Raw genomic sequence first — 22,932 nt, forward strand, 5'->3', positions numbered from 1 at the left:
TACCCCAATAGTTAGAAAATGTTATCAATATGGAATTGCCAATGGACGAACTTGATTAAGCCCTAACCCAAACCTAAAGAGATGGAAGACATCATTTCCATTGAGTTAAATTCTGTCACAAAAGCTCCAAATAATGCAGTGATATAATCATATTTCATTACATTCTAATAGCTCGTAACACAATGAATTTAATAAATGGAGAGATCGAGATTCCATTGAAGTATGTGTTTAGTTAAGATAGATTTTATCTTTAAAAGAAAATTTTCAATTGTTCGTGGTTGAGTTTACATAGAGGATGTGGAGTGGATTGATTAAAAGAAGACCAAAAGAATGGGTAAAAGTGTACTCTAACTTCAGGTTTCACATGTTTAGGTTTGAAATTCATGTTTCAAAGCGTAAAATCAGAAATATAATATAGAAAATTGGTTTTAAGATTGTTGTAAATTTTGGTTTTGATTTTGTGTTGTTGAAATAGTAGGTCTCAGGGATCTAGTTTCCAAGATTCAATAGTCATTGTCTGTTAACCGTGTACTCGAAAATAGTAGATTTACGGCGAACTTGATCGGAAGTGGCCCCACTCCCACATTCACTTAGGTAAGTTTATCAAGTGTATTCTATGATCATTACACACCACCCAAGAAGACTATGAACTTTATTAAGAATTTTTGTTCATCTTAACTTGTCATAGATAAGCACTTCTTAGCACCATAAGAAAGGAAAAAGAGTTTGTTAACTCTTTTTCATTAGTGTTTCACCAATTAGTTTAGTGACTTATTATTACTTATTGAATCTATTTCTTGGGATCTCCATTCATGTAGATTGGATTTCTATCACAGATTAATTATTTACATAGGTATTAGTCCCATTCCTCTTGATGATTTGCTCACTAACCCTCTAGTTAAAGGCTTTGTTAACGGATCTACTAAATTACTTTCTAACCTTACAAAGTCAATAACAATTATTCCATCCATTAACAATTGCCTGACGACATTATGTCTAAGACGAATGTGTCTACTTTAATGCAATGAACTCTGATTCCATTGTAGATTTAGCCATACATGTTTGCTTGGATGATTTTCAAGAGACAATTCCACATAATATGAAAAGATAATCACTAGTGAACTTGGATTCATTAGATTTTGAGATCCAATTCGCATTACTATACCCTTCTAACATAGTTGGGCTTTCACTAAAATGTAAGTCGATGTCCATGATTCCTCTCAAATACCTTAAAACTCTTACTAATGTTGTCTAATGGTCTTTACTAGGATTTCTAGTAAACCTATTTAACAGCCCTACAACAAAGTTATATCTGGACGAATAAAATTCATCAAATACATTAAATTTTCTATGATCCTAGCATATTTATTTTGTGACAGATTATCACCTATATATTTTTTTAATTTCATGTTCGGATCTAAATGAGTCAAAACAGGTACACTTTCAAAGTGTCCAAATTTCTTTAAAACTTTTTCTACATAGTGACTTTGAGACAATACAAATCCTTCATCTTTTCTAATTATTTTAATCCCTAACATGACATCAATTTCTCCTAAATCCTTTATCTCAAATTTAAAATTTAGGAAATATTTAGTTTCTTCAAATATTTTTAGATTTGTTCCCAAAATCAACATATCATCTACGTACAAACAAATGATTACACTAGTCTTACCACTAAATTTATTATACACACACATATCACAATCATTAAAAATATATCCACTAGACTTTAGCATAGAATCAGATTTCTCATGTCCTTGTTTAAGTACTTGTTTTATCTCATACAAGGACTTTACTAACTTACACACTTTATTCTCTTGGTCAGGAATCACATACTTTTCAAGTTGTTCCATATAAATTACTTCCTCTAAATCACCATTTAAGAATGTCATTTGACATTTATTTGGTAAACAACTAATTTGTAAATCGAAGATAAGGCTACTAATACTCTAATAGTAGAAATCTTAGTAATTGGAAAGTATGTGTCAAAGTAATCTATCCCTTCCTTCTGTCTAAATCCTTTGGTGACTAACTTTGCTTTAAACTTATCTATAGATCCATTTGATCTTAATTTATTTTTAAATACCCATTTGCTTCTAATAGGCTTGGTACTTTTGGGTAACTTCACAAATTTTCAAGTATGATTTAACATAATTGACTATAACTCACTATTAATGGCTTCTTTCCAACAAACAACATTAGGAGATGTCACCGCTTCTTGATAAGATAACGAATCATCATCAATTAAATAAATATAGAAATTATCTCCCAGATTGGTTTCTTTTCTAACTTTTTTACTCCTTTTAGGTTCTATTTCTTTTACAACATTAGGATTAATCTCTTTAGAAAAAGATCAAGGATTGGCGTTTCTCCTTTTTTCACCATTTTTCTTTTATCATTAGATCTTAAAAAGGTTTTAACCTTCATAGAATAAATGTCCTTAAAACTTTTAACATCACTAGCTTTAATGATGACATTGCTATCAACATCATCTTCATTAGATCTTAAGGTTAAGATCTAATGACATTGCTATATGAAGTACTATTTTCAAAGTATCCTAAAAATGCACAATCAACTATTTTAGGTCATACTTTCATCTTTTTTATTTCTAGGAGTCATACATTACATAAACATCCCCACACTTTTGGGTAACCTAACTTAGGTGCATAGCATTTCCAAAGCTCATAAAGATTTTTTTCCTAATTTCCTATGAGGAATTTTATTAGTAATGTGACATACAGTCAAAATAGCCTCTTTCCACATGTTACTAGGAATTCCAGAGTTTATAAGTAATGCATTTAATATTTTCTTAAGAGATCTATTTTTCCTTTCTACTATTCCATCTGACGTAGGCGAGTATGGAGGCGTAACTTCATGTATAATGCCATTTTGTTCACAAAACTGACTAAGGATATTAGAATCATATTCTCATCTTCTATCATATCTTAATTTTTTAATATTCCTATCTAACTGATTTTCTACTTCATTTTTATATTTCAAAAATATATTTTCTGCTTCTTTTTTATAAAAAGATAGATTCTTGTAAATCTAGAATAATCATCTATAAAAGTAATGTAATACCTTTTACCTCCTCTAGACTCATGATTTCTAAAATCTCCAAGATCACTATGAATAAGACTAAGAAGTTCTAAAGAGGTTCTTGATATGTTATATTGTGATTTGTGTAAATTTTGATTTTATACAAATCTCATATTTATCTAATTCCTTAATTTCTAAATTGGATAAAATACCTAAGTTCTTCAATTTTTGAATTTTCCTACATTGGTGTGACCTAGTCTAGCATGCCATAAAGAAATTGACTCAATAAGATATATAGAAGATGATGGATTTTCATTCATGACATTGAGTACAAACAAATCTCCATTACAATACCTTTTTTTAGAAATATCCCGTTTTTGGTCAAAACAAGTTTGTTGGACTCAAATACAAGTTTGACATCGACTTTGTTCTAGAGAGAACTAGATACAAAATTTATTCTAATTGCAAGAACATGTAAGACATCAGTGAGTACTAGCGTCTTCCTAAAAGTTAACTTGATAACCACTTTGCCTTTTCTAGCAACTTGAGATGTCTTTGAGTCTTTTAAATAGACCACTTCATCTCTCACAAAATTGTAGGAGGTGAACATCTCCCTATTTTCACATACGTGCCTCCTAGCACCAATGTTAACAATCCACTCCTTAGAATTTTTCACAAGGTTGACTTTTGAGATAACTGCAATTATTGTGTCATCATATATTTTTGTCAGATTCACATTGTCCCCTTTCAATTTTTTTCCTTAGTCTTCTTGAATCTGCATCTAGCTGCATGATTACCAGGTTTATTACACATGAAACAATTGCTTTTCAGCTTCTTAAAGCCAACAATGTTCTTTGTCATTGATCTCTCTTTTTTGAACACCGTCTTAGATTTGAACCTAGATAGTTGAGAGTCTCCTTCTACGAGCTTGTCTTTGGTGATAAATTGTTTCACCTTACCATTTTTCTTTGTTTATCTACTAGTGTCTTCTATGTTGATGTGGACAATGAGGTCTTCAAGGGTTTTATCTTTATTCTTCTGCCTCAAATTAATCTTGTATTCATTCCAGCTTTTAGGAAGTCTCAAGTGTCTCAGCAATCACTGTTTGCTAGCACTCGAAAACAGTAGATTTACGATGAACTTGATCGGATCTAATGTTGTACAAGAAGTAAAACGTATGCAAGATGTTATCTCTACGAGAATAGTAGATTATAGAAGAAAAGAGAGATTATAAATATTTTTCTGTGTCTCTCAAATATTAGGGCACGATATATTTTTATAGGTAATAGACCCAACGGTTTAAAAGCCTAACGTTTGAGCCTTAATTCATTTCTAAACGTTGGAGAAACTGAATGATCAACACATTAACTCATAGATCACTGTTAATACCCATTTGTATCCAATATGTTTGGTGCCTTTGCACCCCCCTGTGTGCGCATCACATGCACACACGCATACTATGGTTTTCCGATGGATTGATCTCAAACACAATGGGCTGCAGTCCCACAGTGCCTGTGACCCCCATGTGTGCACGATGCCCACTCTCTTTCTCATTCACACTCAAACAATAGAGAGAGAGGGATCATTTATAAGTTGAAAATTATTTTTATATCTATCTGATGTGGGACTAAAGATTTGAAGAGTTGTCTCTACAACTCTCATGACCAAAAAAGAAAAAAAAAGAATCTTTGACTTTTAACTTATACAAAAAAGAGAAAAACTCTTTGAGTTTATGTTCCACCAATTAAAAAAATCTTTATACTTTACAAACAACACTTAAGAGGTTTTGAGTTCAAACATTGTCCTTAACAAAATAGATGAATAAAACTATGAATTTTACAATAGTGACATGAGGTGATCGCTAAGGATATATCAACTTAATGGTGGCTTCATCTTAAATACATACCACCAAGATCCTTACAGTATTTGACATTGATATTCATATATTTTTCTTAGAAAGTATTTTTACATAATAACTATGTTGTTTTATCCAAGTGACTATTTATTTTGTCGTTCATACACGTTAATGGGAAGGCGTGGGTTGAGTAGGACTTCTAGTAGAGTGGCTTTTGGCATAGTGAGGCCAAAGGACATGGTCATGTCGACCGGCTTGTTCAATGGGGTTGTCAAATTGAATTCATGGAGCAGACGAGCAAGTGTTAATTGCATGATATGGAGGCCGAATTTGATACCTGGGCACCCTCTTCTGCCGAAGCTGAATGGGATGTACTCAAATTGTAGATCCTTAACATCAACATCTCCTGGGTTCTTGAGAAATCTCTCTGGCTGGAACTTGTCCGGGTCTGACCATGTATGTGTATCCCGATGCAGCTTCCAAAGGTTCACAATTAATCGTGTCCCTTTAGGAACATAGTATTCACCTATTTTACAATCCTCCATGGCTTCCCGAGGTACTGAAATTGGGGCAGGAGGGTATAATCGTAATGTTTCCTTGATGATAGCTTGGAGGTACACTAAGTTCTTGATATCTGTTTCATCAACCTGTCTTTCTTGCCCAACTTGGATGTCCAATTCATTTTGGGCTATTTTTAATACTCGAGGATTGTTCAAGATTAAGGAGAGGGCCCATGTTAGCGTGATTGCTGTAGTGTCTGCACCACCTATGATAAGATTCTGCAAACAAATATCATCTTAAATGTTTAAATGGTTATAATTAAAAGAAAAATAACAATTATTAGAATTAATTATGAAGAATGTATACTGTTATTTACCATTTTGGTAAATAATTTATTTTACCCAAATGGTAAAATTGAAATAAACAGTATTTTTTATACCAAAAATACCTTTCTAATTTTGTTTTATAAAACAGCATACATATCACCCATTTAAGTAAATAGATTGAAGGGTAGGATCCCTTGACTCCTATGAATGGCTTATGAAAAAAACGCATGATCCCAACCCTTCAAACACAAAATCTAATGGTTGAGATTTTTGTGTATCTTGATAACACAAATCTCAGAGATATATATCTCAAGGATAAATCTCAACCATTGGATTTTGCATTTAAAAGGTTGGGATCAAGTGTGCTTTTCATGAGTCATTCTTAGGAATCATGGGATCCCAACCCCAGATGGAAACATCACTGTTTTGGACTCTAAATTCTTCCATTGTTATGTTTTTTCTTTTGATAATGGAAATAATCAATGCTATTTAAATAAAGTATATAGATATTGTTTTATAAAACAAAATTAAAAGAGTATTTTTGGTACGGAAATTATAAAAATTACTGTTCATTTCAAAGTTTTTTGTTTTGATAAAATAACTTATTTACCAAAACGCTAAATTACTATTTTGGTAATTTTCAATTGTCGATGAATTTTCAATTTCTGGTGCATGTTTGGATGAATTACCCTTTTGAAAGTAAATTATCAAAATGGTGTATGAAAATTGGAAAATGACCAAAACGGTGCATTGTTCAATTTAATTGCAATGTATGAACATGTATGATTAAATTCTAACCCCAAGGGAACGCCTAGTGGAAAACTGAGCTTTGGTTTAGTTTGAAGAAGGTACCAACACAGTTGCCTTGATAACAGTATCACGATCATAGCCAAATATGTCATCATCCCCCGCCAGGGCAGATAACATCACACTGATGAAATTATGCCCGCCTTCCTTCTCACCATACAAACTCTTCTTACGCTCTTCTAGTAGCCAACTTTCTATAAGGTAATCTATATCCTTGGCGACACGCTTCATGGAGCTTATATACCCATGCATGTCTAGCCACTCGAGATATGGAAGTGCATCTGACAAAACAAAAACCCCCGAAAGATACATATATTCCGTAATAGCCTTTCGGGCACTTGAAGCCCGAACTCCATCTTGGGCCGAACATTTCTTCCCAGCCATCAACATTGTGATCACATTCAAAGTAATGTCCTCGAACCATTGCTTCATCTCAACCTTGATTGATCGCTCTCCTTTCTTCACCCATTGCAAGTACAATTCTTTTGTAGACATGTCAACCTCTCTGGCTGGCACGTGCTTGAACATCTCAAGACGTCGGGTAGATAAAAGTTCAAGAGTGACAAGTTTACGTATCTCACGCCAATATGGTCCATAAGGGGCCATCCCGAATAGTGCATAGTTGTAGCCTAAGTACTTTCCGTGAACAGTACTTGGACGGGTAGCAAGAACTCGATCATTGGTGGTAAAACATTGCTTTATGAGATCTGAATTACTCAAGACAAGTATCCGATACACACCGAGCCGAAAGGTGAAGGCCGAGCCATATTTATCGGCCATGGCTCCTAGGGCCAAGGCAATTGGGTCTTTGCTTAGTAACAAATGAATGTGACCTATAACAGGCCATGCACCGGCCGGTTCTGGGGCTTTAATGTCTTTAATTTTAGGATATTTAGTACTCATTCTCCATAGATTGTAGAAAAAGATTAAGGCAACAAGACCACCAATTAGTACCACTAGAGCCATGGTACTTAAGGAAATTGTGATCTTTGGAAGACTACACTCTTCTTATATTCTTATATACAGAAACTTCTATTCATGGAGTTCGATAATATTATCCAACTCTACGTTTTCTTTTTGCCAGGTGGCATTCTCTTTAATGCTGACTGATCTGATTATGCACACATGGCTAAAAATGTGTATTGAGTAAGGCAATGTTACCGAACTTCTGTACAGGTTCTGCAGTCTACATTTATTATTCCAGCTGGGTAGCTCACTAAAATCCTGGGGTTAGCTAGCACGAGTGGTCGAGAACGTTAGTTTATATCCTTCCTTGAAAAGGATTGAAGTTGGATTGACGTATGCACGGGCGGAACTACACAAAGACTAGAGGTGGCCATTCGCCCACCTAACAAAGATGAAGCATCCATCATGTTTTTGGATGCCACATGGTGAGTCCAAGGACCCTTAATATGGGTGAAATCCTTACCAACTTAGTAAGAGTTGTCGGACTTGAGCGAATTAAACATCATTATATGGTTTTTTTAAGTATATGGTAAAGTTGGTACATTGTGGTCATGTGCCAGGTCGTGGATCCTAAAATCTGGTACGTGACAGGCTGAAGGCTTCAATGTAAAAAAAAAAAAAAAAAAGAGTTTCTATTTGATGATTTATATTTAAGAAATGAGTTATGGTAATGTGACTATCCCACGTGGCACACTCAATCGACTCTCTTGACTTGACAAGTATCGTACATCTGTATGCTTCAGAATCATACATCAAAATCCATATTTGATGGCCCTAGGCCGTCGAATTTCATAGAATTCTATTGACTAAGTGTCAAATTTTTCATTGTCAATTTCGTTTTTCGACAAACCGACACACTACAGGAAAAATCAGCTACAACAACAACTTTTAGTGACAGTCAAAGTTTGGCAGTCGCTATAAGGTCTTTATTTTGGGCTGATCTCACTAACTCACTCTCGTTGTCTCTCATCTCAAACTCGAAATCAGACTCTCTTTCGTCTGAAACTCAAAATCAGTCACTCTCTCTCTTGTTTGAAACTCGAAAACAGTATCTCTCTCTCTCTCATCTCTGCTGATCTATTTCTCTCTTGAAAACAGTCTCTTTCTCAAGTCCGAAAACGAAGCCTTTATCTCTCTCTCATCTCATACTCGACAGATCTGTCTCTGTCAAGGAGATTTCTCTGCCTCTATGTTGATTTTTCTCTCTCTCTCTCTCTTGATCTCTCAAATGCATGAGGGTTCCATTTAAACAAATCCGATCTGATCTCCACCTCCAAAATTAAGGTATGTTTTCCTACATAATTTGTTAATCTTTCTTTCCAATCGATCCCTAAACCCTAGATTTTTTTGCATATTTTGTTTTCCTGCATATTTTATTGATATTTTGTTGATTTTTCTGTATAATCCTAATTTCTACAGCGTTGATTCAAATTTTGGTTTGATTTCAAACCAAAATTCCAATTTCGATAATTTTAATTCAATTTTTGGTTCAGTTTCAAACCAAAACCCTAATTTCTCATTTTTATAGTTAACTAATATTCAATTAGACGAAATCAGATTTCAGGTGACCACCACTCCCTAATTTTGGTTATCAAATATGAGAATTCACTCAGATCATCGAGTTGACTCTTAGATCTGTATTAATTTTTTTATTTATTTGCTTTAAGTTCAGATTAACTAAGCTTGTATGTAATGGGTGGAGGGAATAAGTTTGAAGTAAGCTTCATTTTGTAAAAGATTTTTGTGCTAATTTTGTAAGAAAAATAAATTTAAATAAGTAATGTAATAGTTAGTTATGATCATGTATTGACAAGGTCCCATAAAACCATTTTTGGGACCGTAATTACATAAGGATTATCGACACCTAATTGCTATTTGTCCAAAATAAACATAAATTATATTAATTTGCCAAATTATTGAAACTAATAGATTTTCTTACTATTTGTAGGTAAAAAGGTAAAATTCGGAGGTAAATATTTTTATAACAATTTTTGTTACAATATACAAGCCAAGAATGAGCATCTATCAGAGTATATCGTCGTCATGTCACCGTGCGGCGGTAGACCCCTAGTGCTCCATGGTAATCTCGAGGAATTATGCCTTGAGATTCGAACTAAACATTCTAAATGTTTTAGCTGTTGTAACTAAAGGCCCTTCTCAAATCAACTCAAGCAAAAACCCAACTCAATAACCAAATTAGAAAAACTATAAATTGAGGAGTTGTCCCTAAAGGAAGAGGTCCCTCTTGAGCCTTCTTGATCCCTCTTCTTCTTCTAAATTCTTTGTATTTTTATGAGTTTTCTTTGAGAGAAAGAATTCTAGTAGAAGTGAGATCTCAATAGTGTTTTCTTTCATTTTTCTTCTTTAAATTTTCTTTGTAACTCTAATGAGAAATCATCAAGTTGAGAATTAAATTGCAACATAGACTTATCTCATTCTCTTCTCTACCATATTTTCTTTATTTTACTATTGCTGCAACTTACTCCTCACAATGATTGACTAGATTCTCCTTAAAGAGGTCAATAACGTCGGAGCTAGCTAATCTTAATATTACTATTTTAATTCCATTGTTCCTGCTTTGATTATGTTTTTGTGAAGCCTCTTAAGGTGAAATCATCCAATTTGTACCTCCAATTCTAACTTTGATGATTCATGCTTAGATGAGTTTAAACTTAATCATGCTTTGTGATGAATTTGAGATATAAGTTGGATAATCTCCTCTAAGTTTAGGATTCACATTGATATTTTTTAGTCATCTTCTAGTGTTAATCGATTTATTTTTTAATCCACGAACCATGATTTGTTATATGAATTAAGTTAAAATGAGATTTATTTAGTAATATGATGATTTGCAAAGGTTAATTTGATCTCTTTAAGCCCTTTTGCATTGTTTTCAATCTCAATTTTTGTTTCAATTTCATGTACTACTTAATGCAATTTTTTAATCTGTTTTGATTTCAATTCGAAGAAAAAATTGAATCACGATTGTCCAGGAGAACAAAAACAAGTATAATTAGATTTCATGGGTAGAATTTTTAAATACATATCATCCTAGAGGTATTTACTTGGAGAGGATGCCTTCAACAACGCCTTGAGCTATAGAGTGATAAAAATCATAAACCTCTCCAATTTTGCGAGGAATCTAATAAAATATCAGTTCCAATCCTGAAGGCAGGGAAGAAGAGAAGGATGTGAGAGATGTTATATTTGTAAGGGGTTATGATTGGCATGTTGGCTTAGTCTATTGTTAATTTCACCATTAATAGAGACATTTTGTTTTAGAGATTAGCATTCTTTCTTTCTCTTTAGATAGTTCTAGGTCTATGATAGAATGTCATTGAAGGTAAACTCTGTTCTAGTTAGATTTGAATTTCCTTTCTTTTTTAAATTATAGATATATTTGAATTTGGGCTTATTTGTTATAGTTATTCCAGTAATGTGATTATTATTAAACTTGGACACTTTTATTGGATTAAATTATTCCCCTCGCAGTCACCCGTTGATGAAAGTGTAAAATCTTCATAGATGAAATGATATGTCTGTCCTACGATCCTTTTAGTAATTCATAAGTAGCCATGAATCTTAATCTTCTTATAATAATTTCTTTGGATCACAAAGTTTTCTCTTTTGTTATCAAGGTTAATTCTCTAAAACTCATTATGGTGATTGTCTCTTTGTGAATTTATATAATTATGGTGCTTTTGTTGGGAAAGCTAATCTTCTAAAGGCTTTTCATTGAATGCTTCAAACAATGAACTTATTTCCCACTATTTTTTTTTTCATGTGTGTGTGTGTGTGTGTGTGTGTGTGTGTTGGGGGGCATAAATGGAGAGAAGGGACATAATTTTTTAGGATTTTAGAAAAAGATTGATGAAGGAATTTAAAAATGTTATATTGCTTTGGAGTACTTTGGGAAAATAGTTATCCAATGTAGTAATTGTCAAATTTGGTGTGATATTGAAGGTTAATAGAGCATAGTTTTCAGGAGTAGCTCTAGGTGAAATCTGGACATATTTGGCATTGTAGTCTTTATTCTCTAGACTCTAGAGAACATGCGTAAACTGTCAACAAACTTGGTACCATGTGATGGTGGATATTCTAATGTCTTGGATACCTCATGTGATTTTTTGTTCTCTTGGCGAAGATTGTTTGAAATCTGCAGCTAGTGTTCTAACATGGATTCCAAAATTCCTCCATGATGACCCAAACTTCTAGAACCTGTAAAAGTAAGAGTTCCACCATTCTCTTTAATTAGCTTAAATTTCTTATCTCAAACTAAATTAGAGAATTTAGTCAAAAGCTAAGCTATTATCATAATTAACTATTTTCTTTTCTTCCAGGCTGAGCAGAAGGCCATATATGAGTCCAACAATAATGGAAGTCTACCCTTGACATGGGCTCAAACAAAAAGAATGCCACTTACTTATAGAGTATGTCCACTCACACACAAGTTATACTTAAACTAAATGCATGCATGAAACTAAGTTGCAAAAGTACAAAAAAATATATATAAATAAATAAAAAATCTCAGTTTGTTATGTAATTGGGCATATTTGAATAATCCCAATTATTTGAATGACTTGATGACTAATTGTAAGTGAAATTTTCAGGTTATATTGGAGAGTTTGAGGATGTCAAGAATCATATCTTTTACATTTCTCTGGGATAGTAATTGTATCAGTAAGGCTATGTAAGGCACAATCAGAAATTCCTTTGAGGATTCCTCATAAAACGAATAGCCAATACATCACAAGGATAGCGTGTTGGGATCTGCCACCAAAGATAGACAAGCCAATGAGAATAATGTGTTTTCAGAAGACAAAGGACAACAAAGAAATTCTCAGTTCATGGGCAACAAACTTGGAGAAAGTGCTCAATCTTGTTGAGAAGAGCTGCCACCAAATCCACAAAGAAACCATGATTCACAAAATAGCTCTGAAAGATTAATACCTGATTTTACTGACTGTAAGTAGTATGTCTCTCCCTCTCTTGTATGCGCACACACACACACATACCCCTACACATGCAATACATTCATACATGATGACAGCTTGTTTTGGTCATCTTTTGCATATTGATTGCGATATCGCTCTGAATTTTGTTACTGACCAAGCAGGACCTGATAATTAATGAACTTGCTAGTCTTAAATGATGTGTGGTTGGTTGGTCAGCATTTGCTTTTAGTTTTTAGAATTCATTCTTTTTTAGTTAACCATAACCCCTTGGTACTATGGTTAAAAGGATACGAAATACTTGTTTATGCCTCCTAAACCTGGATTTCAGAATGTTGTATATCAACAACACAAATATCTAAGTGCTTTTATTGGTGGAAAGAAACAGAGTGCTTTTGTTGCTTTCCATCTTTACTTGTTTTGCGCTGATATTTAATTGGCCTCTGTTTTGTGCAGATATTCAAGTATTTAACTATGGATATTTCAACAGTGCATCTGAATTTCCTTTATATTATGAAAGGTCAAACACCATGTTTTTTCCTGCTAAACTAGAACAACAGAGTTAGATAGACAACCCCAAATAGTTTGGATAAGGCTTTGTGGGTTGGTCATTTGATTATCTTGTTTTGTGCATCTATGTATGCACATCAAAGCCTGCAGAAATCTATTGGTTGATTATTCTGTGCATAATCTATTAAGTACTAAATTGATGATTTGTGTGTGGACCCCCCTTATTTTGTTCTATTGTATTTGATTACTGATGATGTAAATTGAAAGTAAAATATTCTTGACACTAAGAGCTTGTTGAACTAGACCATAGACTTTACTCTATAAGTGTTTCACCTTTTTTTAAACAGTCCTCTGAGTGCTACTTCTAAGGTTTTAAATTACCACATGCGTTTCTGTTTCTTTTTATTATTGTGGCCACTCTCTCTTCTAATGTTTAAAATTTCCTCATTATCATCCTGATACTTTAAAATGGATGGGTAAACAATGTGCCCCTATACCCCCTTAATGGAATGGACGACTTACACTCATCCATTAAATGCATGGAGACATGGTCTAGAGACAAAGCATGTGAGGAAACAAACAAACAAATAGAGAAACAAAACATCATTTAAGATTCCCAACTATGGTAGAAGTACAAATTTAAATTTGTCTAAATCAGTTATTTGATTGTTGATGACATGTACATGGAAGAATTTTTTTCTTGTACGGTGGAGCATTACAATTTTGTCTATGATTCCAATTATGAATTTAAAGGTTTTGATGTGTATTTTACAGCTTTTTTCCCAATACATTTTCAGTGTTGGCTACCCTTAATTTAGATGGCTGGCTTTGTTCCAAAATACAAGTCGTTACAGCTATAGTGGCTTTTGGGTACTGATTTCTTTTGAAATCTTACAATAATACACTTGCTTCCAGTAGCTATTTTTTACGTGCATTATTCTTCTGACACATGGAACTTGTGATGAAAACTTCTTACTGTGGTGTATACTTTTTTCTTAGATGGTTGAGTAATGTTACCATCTTCTCAATACTGTCGATATCTAATGAAAGAAGTACATGATTAGCTAAAAAATTGCTCAATTGTTTGGATACTATATTTGTTCTATAATCCAAATTATAAATAGGTACATGTTTTTTGATCATCTGTTATGCATTGTAATTTTTTATGTCTAAGTTACAAACGGACGAATTAATCTTTAGATTGGGCACTTGAACATGATCATCGTGAATAATGCATCATCAGTACATGTCCATTAAACTAGTTTTATAACATTCAAAGGTTTATTATTAGTAGTTCATCCAGGATAGTTTACCAAATATAAAGAGAGAACACTTTTGATTTCCCTTTTGAGGCTCTAAAAACATTGTGATAGAAAATGTTAGAAGATCTGCATATGCTCAATTGTATATACACTTCATTTTTACAATCACAATTAAGACAAGTGCAATAAGACAAGTAAATGACCATATATTTGGAAAGAGGATACTTCTCATATTAGGAGGTGTTGTACACAAAATGTTGCATATGCCCTAGGAATACCTACTTGTTTTGTTGTATTTGACAATGTAGAACGTGCTAATGTATGCAGTATAGAACACTCAATAGATCTATCTTATTCTTAATAGGCTGCAGTCCAACATATAATAAAACTTGGGTAATTATATAACAGGTAGTATGATGGTAATAGTGGATCAGTGCAAGGTTTTTACTAAGTGAAAATGGACCCTTAGCTCACTAATCTCAAAAATGCACTACGTGAAAGCTAGAAAATTCAACAGAAAAAATTGATAGTTAAGGCCCACAAATTTTAGAAATTGAATTTTGACAGTCTAGGACCGTCGAAATTCTTGATATTCCTAGATTTGATAGCTTAGAGATGTCGAATTTCTCTCATCCTTAATTAATTGGATAGTTTTGACCCGACGAAAAAATAAAATTTGACAATGAAAAATTCGACACCAATTCTACCCCTTGGTCCATCAAATTTGGGCTATTTTTACATTGTGATGACATTCTCACACTCTCATTACTGGGTGAGTGTCTGACATTCCTCAAGTTGCTCATTGGAGGATTCAAGTGGAAGTATAGCAAAACAACAAGGGATTGGTGAATGCTATAGATTGGATTTGAGCATTTTTTTCATCATGAGCTTGGAACTCTTTTTTTTCTTTGGCCAATGGGCTTGTCGCATGATGAAAATAAGTAATCATTGCTCATTTTTTTTCATCATGAGGTTCACAGAGGGAATTCTACTAATAAATGAAGGAGGACATTCGATTCTCAATACATATTATATCTTTTAAAAGAAGTGCATTTGAAATTAGAACATAAATCTTAAATGAGAATGATTAAATAGTTTTTTCTTTTTTTGTGTTATTTACTTTTTGTTTATAAATTCTTTCCCAAGAATTGCTCATTGAGGTTCATTATATACATTTATCTTTGTGAATAGTGTCTCTTGTCTGACGAGATTAGACTTGGGCAAAAGAAACAATACATTGATGTAAAATGTATCTCTTATGCAGTTATATGGTTTTTCATACGTTTTGAAGATGACAGTGTGGAGTCTACAAAGATGATGAAACAGTGGGATGTGAAGATCATCTCGGTGAGCAAATGCTTCTTCTAGAGCTCCTTAGTTGTTTAAATGTTGACTAGCATTAATGTAAATTTATGAATATGTTATGTGTTTCTTTATTTTAATGGGTAAGCTTGACTCGAACCCACAACCTCAAAGTTGCACACATACATATTAGTCTACTGAGCCACGGGTTGATGCCTATGTTCTCTCTCTCTTGTCTTTTAGCATACTATGTGCACAGCATTAGCAAGAATAAGAGACAACATGACAGAGCCGCAGCTCTAGAAGTATGGGGTTGGCTAGAGGAATTTGTACGATCACAATCCCATACTTGAGTTGCTCATAAGTTGAAGAGATAAATTGTAAGCTTTTGTTATTGGTCTTGATCAACTGTAATTTCTTGTTGAGTCGTGTTGGAGTGACCTCAAACCGGAACCTTATATCGCACTTCTTTACGTGAAAGTGGATAAGATTTTTAGTTTGAAAAATTCTCAACTTAATGTATGTGAGGATATTTTTGTAAAGTTATTGTAATAAGTAGTGATAATATATTTTGTAGTTTCAAATTGTATATTAGAATTTGGATTGATAATTAAATTTATGAAAGTTGAAGACGAGGGGGCATTTGGGTCTTTTCATTTGGGTAGTTGGGGTTTAGGTCATCAATTTCAAAACATGGGTACTTTCAATGTTCAACAACATGTGAGGGGGGCAGTTGTAACAACAATTATTTTTTTCAAAAGTTCTTATAGTGGCCGTGACCATAGCTAAAGACCAAATATTTGTTTTTTAAAAACCCTATAACGACGGTTAGTGACTGTAGCTAAAGGCCTAATATGTATATATATATCATACAAAATACCTTATAGCGACTGTCGCTATAAGTCATATATATATATGGGAACGGATCAAGGGACATATGAAAAAACATATATAAAAACAATGTAACATTAATAAATTTTCAAAATATGGGTTAGAAGTTTTGGATTGAGCTGATTTTTTGTGAGGATGATCTCTATGATGGGAAGATCATCCGAAAAAAATATCAGTCCAATCTGAAACTTCTAACCCCATTAAAAGTGATTTAGAATGTGGACAGTCAATTTTTGTCAATAATTTGTAAATCACTTTTGATGGATTTAGAAGTTTCAGATTGAGCTGCTTTTTCTGAAGATGATCTTCTCATCATAGTGACCATCCTCGCAAAAAATCAGCTTAATCCAAAATCTCTAACCCATATTTTGGAAAACCATTATGTTTACATATGTTTTTACATATGTCTCTTGAACCACCCCCCATATATATATATATCTATATATGGGAAATGTTCAGCACCCTAAGTTTTACCACACACTTTAACAAACGTTTTTGTCCTACATGGGTTAGAAGTTTTGGAATGAGCTGATTTTTGGTGAGGATGATCTCTATGATTAGAAGATCATCCTCCTCAAAAATCAGCCCATTTCGAAATGTTTAGCCCCATGTTTACACGTTGAAAAATCGTGGACCGTCCATTTTTTGTAAATCAATTTTGATGGGGTTAGAAGTTTTGGAATGAGCTGATTTTTGGTGAGGATGATCTCCTCACCATATATATATATATATATATAGCGGTCCCGTTCGCCACCCTTAGTTTTACCACACACTTTAACAAACGCGTTTTGTCTTACATGGGTTAGAAGTTTCGGAATGAGCTGATTTTTGGTGAGGATGATCTCTATGGTGAGGAGATCATCCTCACCAAAAATCAGCTCATTCCAAAACTTCTAACCCCATCAAAATTGATTTACAAAAAATGGACGGTCCACGATTTTTCAACGTGTAAACATGGGGCTAAACATTTCGAAATGGGCTGATTTTTGAGGAGGATGATCTTCTAATCATAGAGATCATCCTCACCAAAAATCAGCTCATTCCAAAACTTCTAACCCATGTAGGACAAAAAACGTTTGTTAAAGTGTGTGGTAAAACTTAGGGTGCTGAACATTTCCCATATATATATATATATATATACGTTCGGGTTCCTTAGACACATAAAGCTACTCATAAAGCTACAACGTTTTTATCTTATATGGGCAAAAAGGTTCGAAATGGGCTGATTTTTTGTGAGGATGATCTGAGGGGATCATCTTTGCAAAAAATCATTCAATTCCAAAACTTCTAACCCCATCGAAATTGATTTACAAAATTAAATTGGATGGTCTAAAATTTTTCAACTTATAAACATGGGGCTAGAAGTTTCATAATGGGCTGATTTTTAACAAGGATGATCTCCTCACCATAGAGATCATCCTCACAAAAAATCAGCCCATTCCAAACATTTTTTCCCATATAAGACAAAACATGTTGTAGCTTTATGTGTATAGGGATCCTAATCCACATATATATATATAAAGCTACTAATAAAGCTATAACATTTTTGTCTTATATAGTTAAAAAGATTCGGAATAGACTGACATTTTGTGAGGATGATCTTTATGGTGAGGGGATCATCCTTGCAAAAAATCATCCCATTCCAAAACTTCTAACCCCATCAAAATTAATTTACAAAAATTGGACGGTCTAAAATTTTTCAACTTGTAAACATGGGGCTAGAAGTTTCATAATGAGCTGATTTTTGGCGAGGATGATCTCCTCACCATAGAGATCATCCTCACAAAAAATCAGCCCATTCCAAACATTTTTTTCCCATATAAGACAAAACGCGTTGTAACTTTATGAAATTCGACGGCCTTGGGAAGTTAAATTTAAGCTTTTTTTTTTTCATGTTGTGAGAGGACAAAATTCTATGAATTATGAAGAAAAAAAAAATCCAAAAAATCATCACCGTTGAATTCTAATTTTAATGTTAAATTTTGGAGTTAGGTGAAAGTTCGGTAACTAGCAATTTTCAAAACTTTAGATCAAGTCCAAAAGAACTTTTTATTTTTTTGGATCTGAGTTTTAAGCTAGCAAGGAAATTTTTTTTGTAGTTGTTTTATCTATCTATGTCTTACGTAATGATTTCCTTTTTTTCTAATTTAAAATTACTCTTATTATTTAGAAAAACTCTACTAGTTTTACAATTCTCCTAATTTCTAATAATACTCTCTCATTTTTAATATTTGCATTAATATTTTAGATGGAAATATATTGCAGACTCTTATCTTACGCGGTGGACACTACAGTAATCACCCTGACATGGGCCCTATCCTTAATCCTGAAAAATCCTTGAGTATTAAAAATGGCCCAAGATGGACATCCAAGTTGGTAGAGAGAGACATGTGGAAAAATTGGATATCAAGAACCTAGTCTACCTACAAGCGATCGTTAAGGAAACATTACGAGTGTACTCTCCTGTTCCACTTGCAATACCTCATGAAGCCATGGTACACTCTCCTGTTCCACTTGCAATACCTCATGAAGCCATGGAAGATCGTCAAATTGGTGGATACCATGTTTCTAATGGACGCGGTTACTCATCAACCTTTGGAAGTTATATCGGGATGCACGTACATGGTTAAAGTTCCAGCCTGAGAGATTTCTCGAGAACAAAGGGTATGTCGATGTTAAGGGTCAACAGTTCAAGTACATTCCATTCAGTTCTGGGAGAAGAGGGTGCCCAGGTATCACATTCGGTCTTCATATTATGCAATTAACGCTTGCTCATTTTCTCCATGGATTCAATTTGAAGACTCCATTGGATATGCCAGTTGACATGACCGAGTCCTTAGGCATTAGCATGCCAAAAGCAACTCCTCTAGAAGTCCTACTCACCCCACGCCTTCCTGTCAAGTTGTAATGCTAAATATGTAACTGGATAGATAGAAGCGTATATATTTTTATGTCAGATCAATATGTTCCAAGAAGACATATATGAATATACTATAAGAAGACCGATGGTATTAAAGATGAAGCCATGGTTAAGTTAAGCCTTGGTCACCTCATGTCACCACCACCATATGGCTTTTGTTGGGTCTAACCTGACTGGGGGAGAATCAGAATTCAAAACCCCATTTAATATAAGATAATAGATCTTTCGACCCAAAGTGTGTAATTGATCCTTAACATGACAATGTTGACATCAAACTAGCAATGTTGCAACAGAATCACTCTTCAAGCAAACATGGTTAGTAAGAATTAAGATAATGAGCGGGACCAATTTTTCAGGTTTAAGACAAGCTTTATGAACTCAATTTGGGCTCTCAAAAATTAAGATATAGTTAATTTTTGATGAGCCTGAAGAGGTTATATAACAGGACAGAACAGGACCCAAGGGTAGACAGGCATTAGGGCCCATTTAACCTTTCTTAATACTTGGGCATGTGCCATCTTATAAACAAAAGGGTTATAATATAAATATATGAAAAATTACTCACTTAAAAGTTTTGGATTAGGAAGATTTTTTGTGAAGTGGTCTTTATGGAGAGATCATCATATGGATTCTTCTTTTATTTATTTTTAAATTTAAATTACAATTTTTTATTAAAAGGAAGCAAACCGAATGGTTCATATTTTGGGTTCCGATTCTAGTACTTGTTTTGGTTCTGTTTGATTACGATTTGATTTTGAGCCAAAGTTGACTAGAGGAGAATCAGAAATTCAGAACCCCATTTAATATATTGATAATAGATAAATGGAATGATATTTGGACCCAAACTCATGTTATGTATTAAGAATCGAGTTGAGGAGTAATCCAAAAACTTAATTAATTAGTCAGACACTAGTTTAATTCTATTTTTCAGATTTTTTTTCCTTTATTTGTACATGTGTTTTAAAATATGTTTCTCTGATTTTTAACTATAAAACATCCAAACATTTGAACATATAATGAGGGAAGGCTGAGTGTTGTTTACTTGTATTCACCATGTGAAAATTGAAAATTTTGACAAGAAAATCTGACGTGCCCAGAAATTTTAGAAACCAAATGGGGACGGCCATGGTTGTTGAAATTTTTTATATTCCCCAATTTGATGGCTTAGGACTATCAAATTTCTCTCATCCTCCATTAATTTGAAGGTTGACTACAATAAAATAGGGATATAGCAGCGATTGTTGACCCTTGCTATAGGGGAAAACCCGTCGCAAATACATATAGCGACAATCAGACTGGTTGTCGGTGGTCGTCGCTAAAAACCTTATACATATATATATATATATATGAACAGCGTTCCTAAGACTCATATTGGGACTCACATTGCGACACACCGTTTTGTCTTATATGGGCAAAAATATTTGGAATGAGCTGATTTTTTGTGAGGATGATCTCTATGGTGAGGAGATCATCCTTGCCAAAAATCAGCTCATTATGAAACTTCTAGACCGTCCAATTTTTGTTGAAAAATTATAGACCGTCCAATTTTTGTAAATAAATTTTGATGGGGTTAGAAGTTTTGGAATGGGATGATTTTTTGCCAGGATGATCCCCTCATCACAGAGATCATCCTCACAAAAAATCAGCTCATTCCAAACATTTTTTCCCATATAAGACAAAACGGTGTGTCGCAATGTGAGTCTCAATATGAGTCTTAGGAACGTGACCCTATATATATATATATTATATATATATATATATATATATATATATATATATATATATATATATATATATATAGGGGTCGGGTTCCGTAGACACATAAAGGTACAATGTTTTTGTCTTATATGATTAAAAAGGTTCAAAATAGGCTGATTTTTTGTGAGGATGATCTCTATGGTGAGGAGATCATCCTCGCCAAAAATCAGCCCATTATGAAACTTCTAGCCCCATGTTTACAAGTTGAAAAATTTTAGACCGTCCAATTTTTGTAAATCATTTTTGATGGGGTTAGAAGTTTTGGAATGGGATGATTTTTTATGATTAAAGATGAGAAAAGAAAAATGTGAATATGACCTAGAACAATAGTACACTTGGAAAAATCTTCTAAGAAAAGCAATAAAGCGGTATTTCCCTCTTCATTTCCCTGCAACCCCAACTAGTTTCACCCAAGAAAAGCTAGAAATGCTTTTGATATTAATACCCTCCTATGCTCTCTTAAAGCTTTAGAGAGAGAAGAACCTTCTAAATACCCTCCTATAAATCTTAAGAAAAGATATAGAAATAAATACAATTAAATGGCAAAAACAGGGTTCTCCAAGTAGTCGCAATAACTTTGTATTTTTTTTTTCTTTTTTGGGTGTCTTGTTATGCTGTACTTAGTTTTTGGATCCATATTGACTATTCGCTTAAAGTGTATTTCTCTAAATCTTCAAAATTCTACTTTTAGTCTTAATGTTGTTACTAAATCGATAAACAGGTACCCATGTTCATAACTGAAATAGCACCCCAAGAATCTTTGAGGAACCTTGACGACATTAAATCAGGTTAGAAGTATTGCAACACAAAAGTGGGTTACTGAAATTATGGATCTACATACTCACCTTAATTCAAAAATATGTAAAAATAAAAGATCACTACTGCTTACATTCTTCTATGTGTTTTACAACTTATGATCATTTGTGGAATGTCGGTGTGAGGGACTAATAATTTTGTTTCTTTCCAGGATTATATAGAATCACTTCAACACCTTCCAAAATCCAGAATGCCGGATTTGTTTCAAAGAAGATACTTGCAGTCAATCATTGTAAGTGCATTTCTCTTAGAGCTCTTTGAAAAGTTTGACATTGGAGAAATATTTCCCCGTAGTCCCATTTCAGCTTTATGCATTGTAGTATGTCAATGTGATCCTAGCTGTATATCTTTATGCATTGTAGTATGTCAACAAAGAAAAGACCATCAATGTTCCTAGGGTGACCTAAAGACCCCAAAACAAACATGGACGGTAAAGGGATCAGTTCCTTCAATTGATGACGAAGGTGACTGTAGGCCATAAGAGATTGCCTCATTGCATACTTTTACTAACGTAATCAGTTAATTTTTGTTTGATGAATAATGCTGAGTTCTTGACAGGCCTACTTTCTTTGTTGAGCTTCAAAGTTCATCAAAAATCACAAATTTGAATAAGTGCATTCACACAGATCTTTATGTGGTCTGGGGGAAGGGGAAGGGGAAGGGGAAGGGGAAGGGGGGGGGGGGGGGGGGGACTACTTCAAATTGAGTCTGATTTCTTGTTTGGATGACATCCTCACAGAAAAGCATTACTTAGCCCATTCCAAAGAATCCAACCATATGAAAAGTGGTCTCAAATAACATTTAAAGGAATGGTCTTTACTTTATAACTTTATAACTAGTTTTGTAGGATAGAATTTTCAGATTTAGCTGAGTTTTATCATTGATGATCTCCATGATGAAGATATGTAAATATAAATTCCGAAGACAGATTACTTTTGGTTCATCACTAACACACGCATACATGTATGTGCTGGAAATTTCTTTGTTGGTCCCACACCTCAAATGTGAGGATATGGTTTTGCTTTTA

General features: G+C 33.6%; 1 protein-coding gene, 1 long non-coding RNA gene and 1 pseudogene across 3 annotated transcripts; 2 read left to right on the forward strand and 1 right to left on the reverse strand.

Annotated features, from left to right (window-relative positions):
- Positions 1–4,808: 4,808 nt before the first annotated feature.
- Positions 4,809–7,518, reverse strand: LOC147405011 (cytochrome P450 CYP82D47-like). The gene is made up of 2 exons (XM_086437791.1): positions 6,574–7,518; positions 4,809–5,673 (listed from the first exon to the last, which is right to left on the reverse strand). Exons 1-2 carry the CDS (start codon positions 7,492–7,494, stop codon positions 5,038–5,040), a joined length of 1,557 nt encoding a protein of 518 aa, XP_086293917.1. The 5' UTR covers positions 7,495–7,518; the 3' UTR covers positions 4,809–5,037.
- A 993-nt stretch (positions 7,519–8,511) lies between these two features.
- LOC147405012 (uncharacterized) lies at positions 8,512–16,208 on the forward strand. Of its 2 annotated transcripts, none has more exons than XR_015178036.1 (4): positions 8,512–8,778; positions 11,835–11,924; positions 12,105–12,459; positions 15,483–16,208. It is a non-coding gene; the product is annotated as an uncharacterized LOC147405012 (long non-coding RNA). The 2 variants fall into 2 exon arrangements; XR_015178037.1 differs by lacking the exon at positions 8,512–8,778 and adding an exon at positions 10,500–11,720.
- A 2,451-nt stretch (positions 16,209–18,659) lies between these two features.
- On the forward strand, positions 18,660–19,319 carry LOC147405013 (tropinone synthase pseudogene; annotated as a pseudogene).
- Positions 19,320–22,932: the final 3,613 nt, after the last annotated feature.

The sequence above is a fragment of the Akebia trifoliata genome, chromosome 4 (assembly GCF_017979445.1).
Source record: "Akebia trifoliata isolate Shusen 1 chromosome 4, ASM1797944v1, whole genome shotgun sequence".
NCBI classification, from domain to species: Eukaryota; Viridiplantae; Streptophyta; class Magnoliopsida; order Ranunculales; family Lardizabalaceae; genus Akebia; species Akebia trifoliata.

Excerpts from the sequence above, each read along its gene's own strand:
- LOC147405011 (XM_086437791.1), bottom strand. The coding sequence starts at position 7,494 with ATGGCTCTAGTGGTACTAATTGGTGGTCTTGTTGCCTTAATCTTTTTC. Across the intron at positions 5,674-6,573 it reads TTATCAAGGCAACTGTGTTG|AATCTTATCATAGGTGGTGC; the intron begins GTACCTTCTTCA and ends ATTTGTTTGCAG.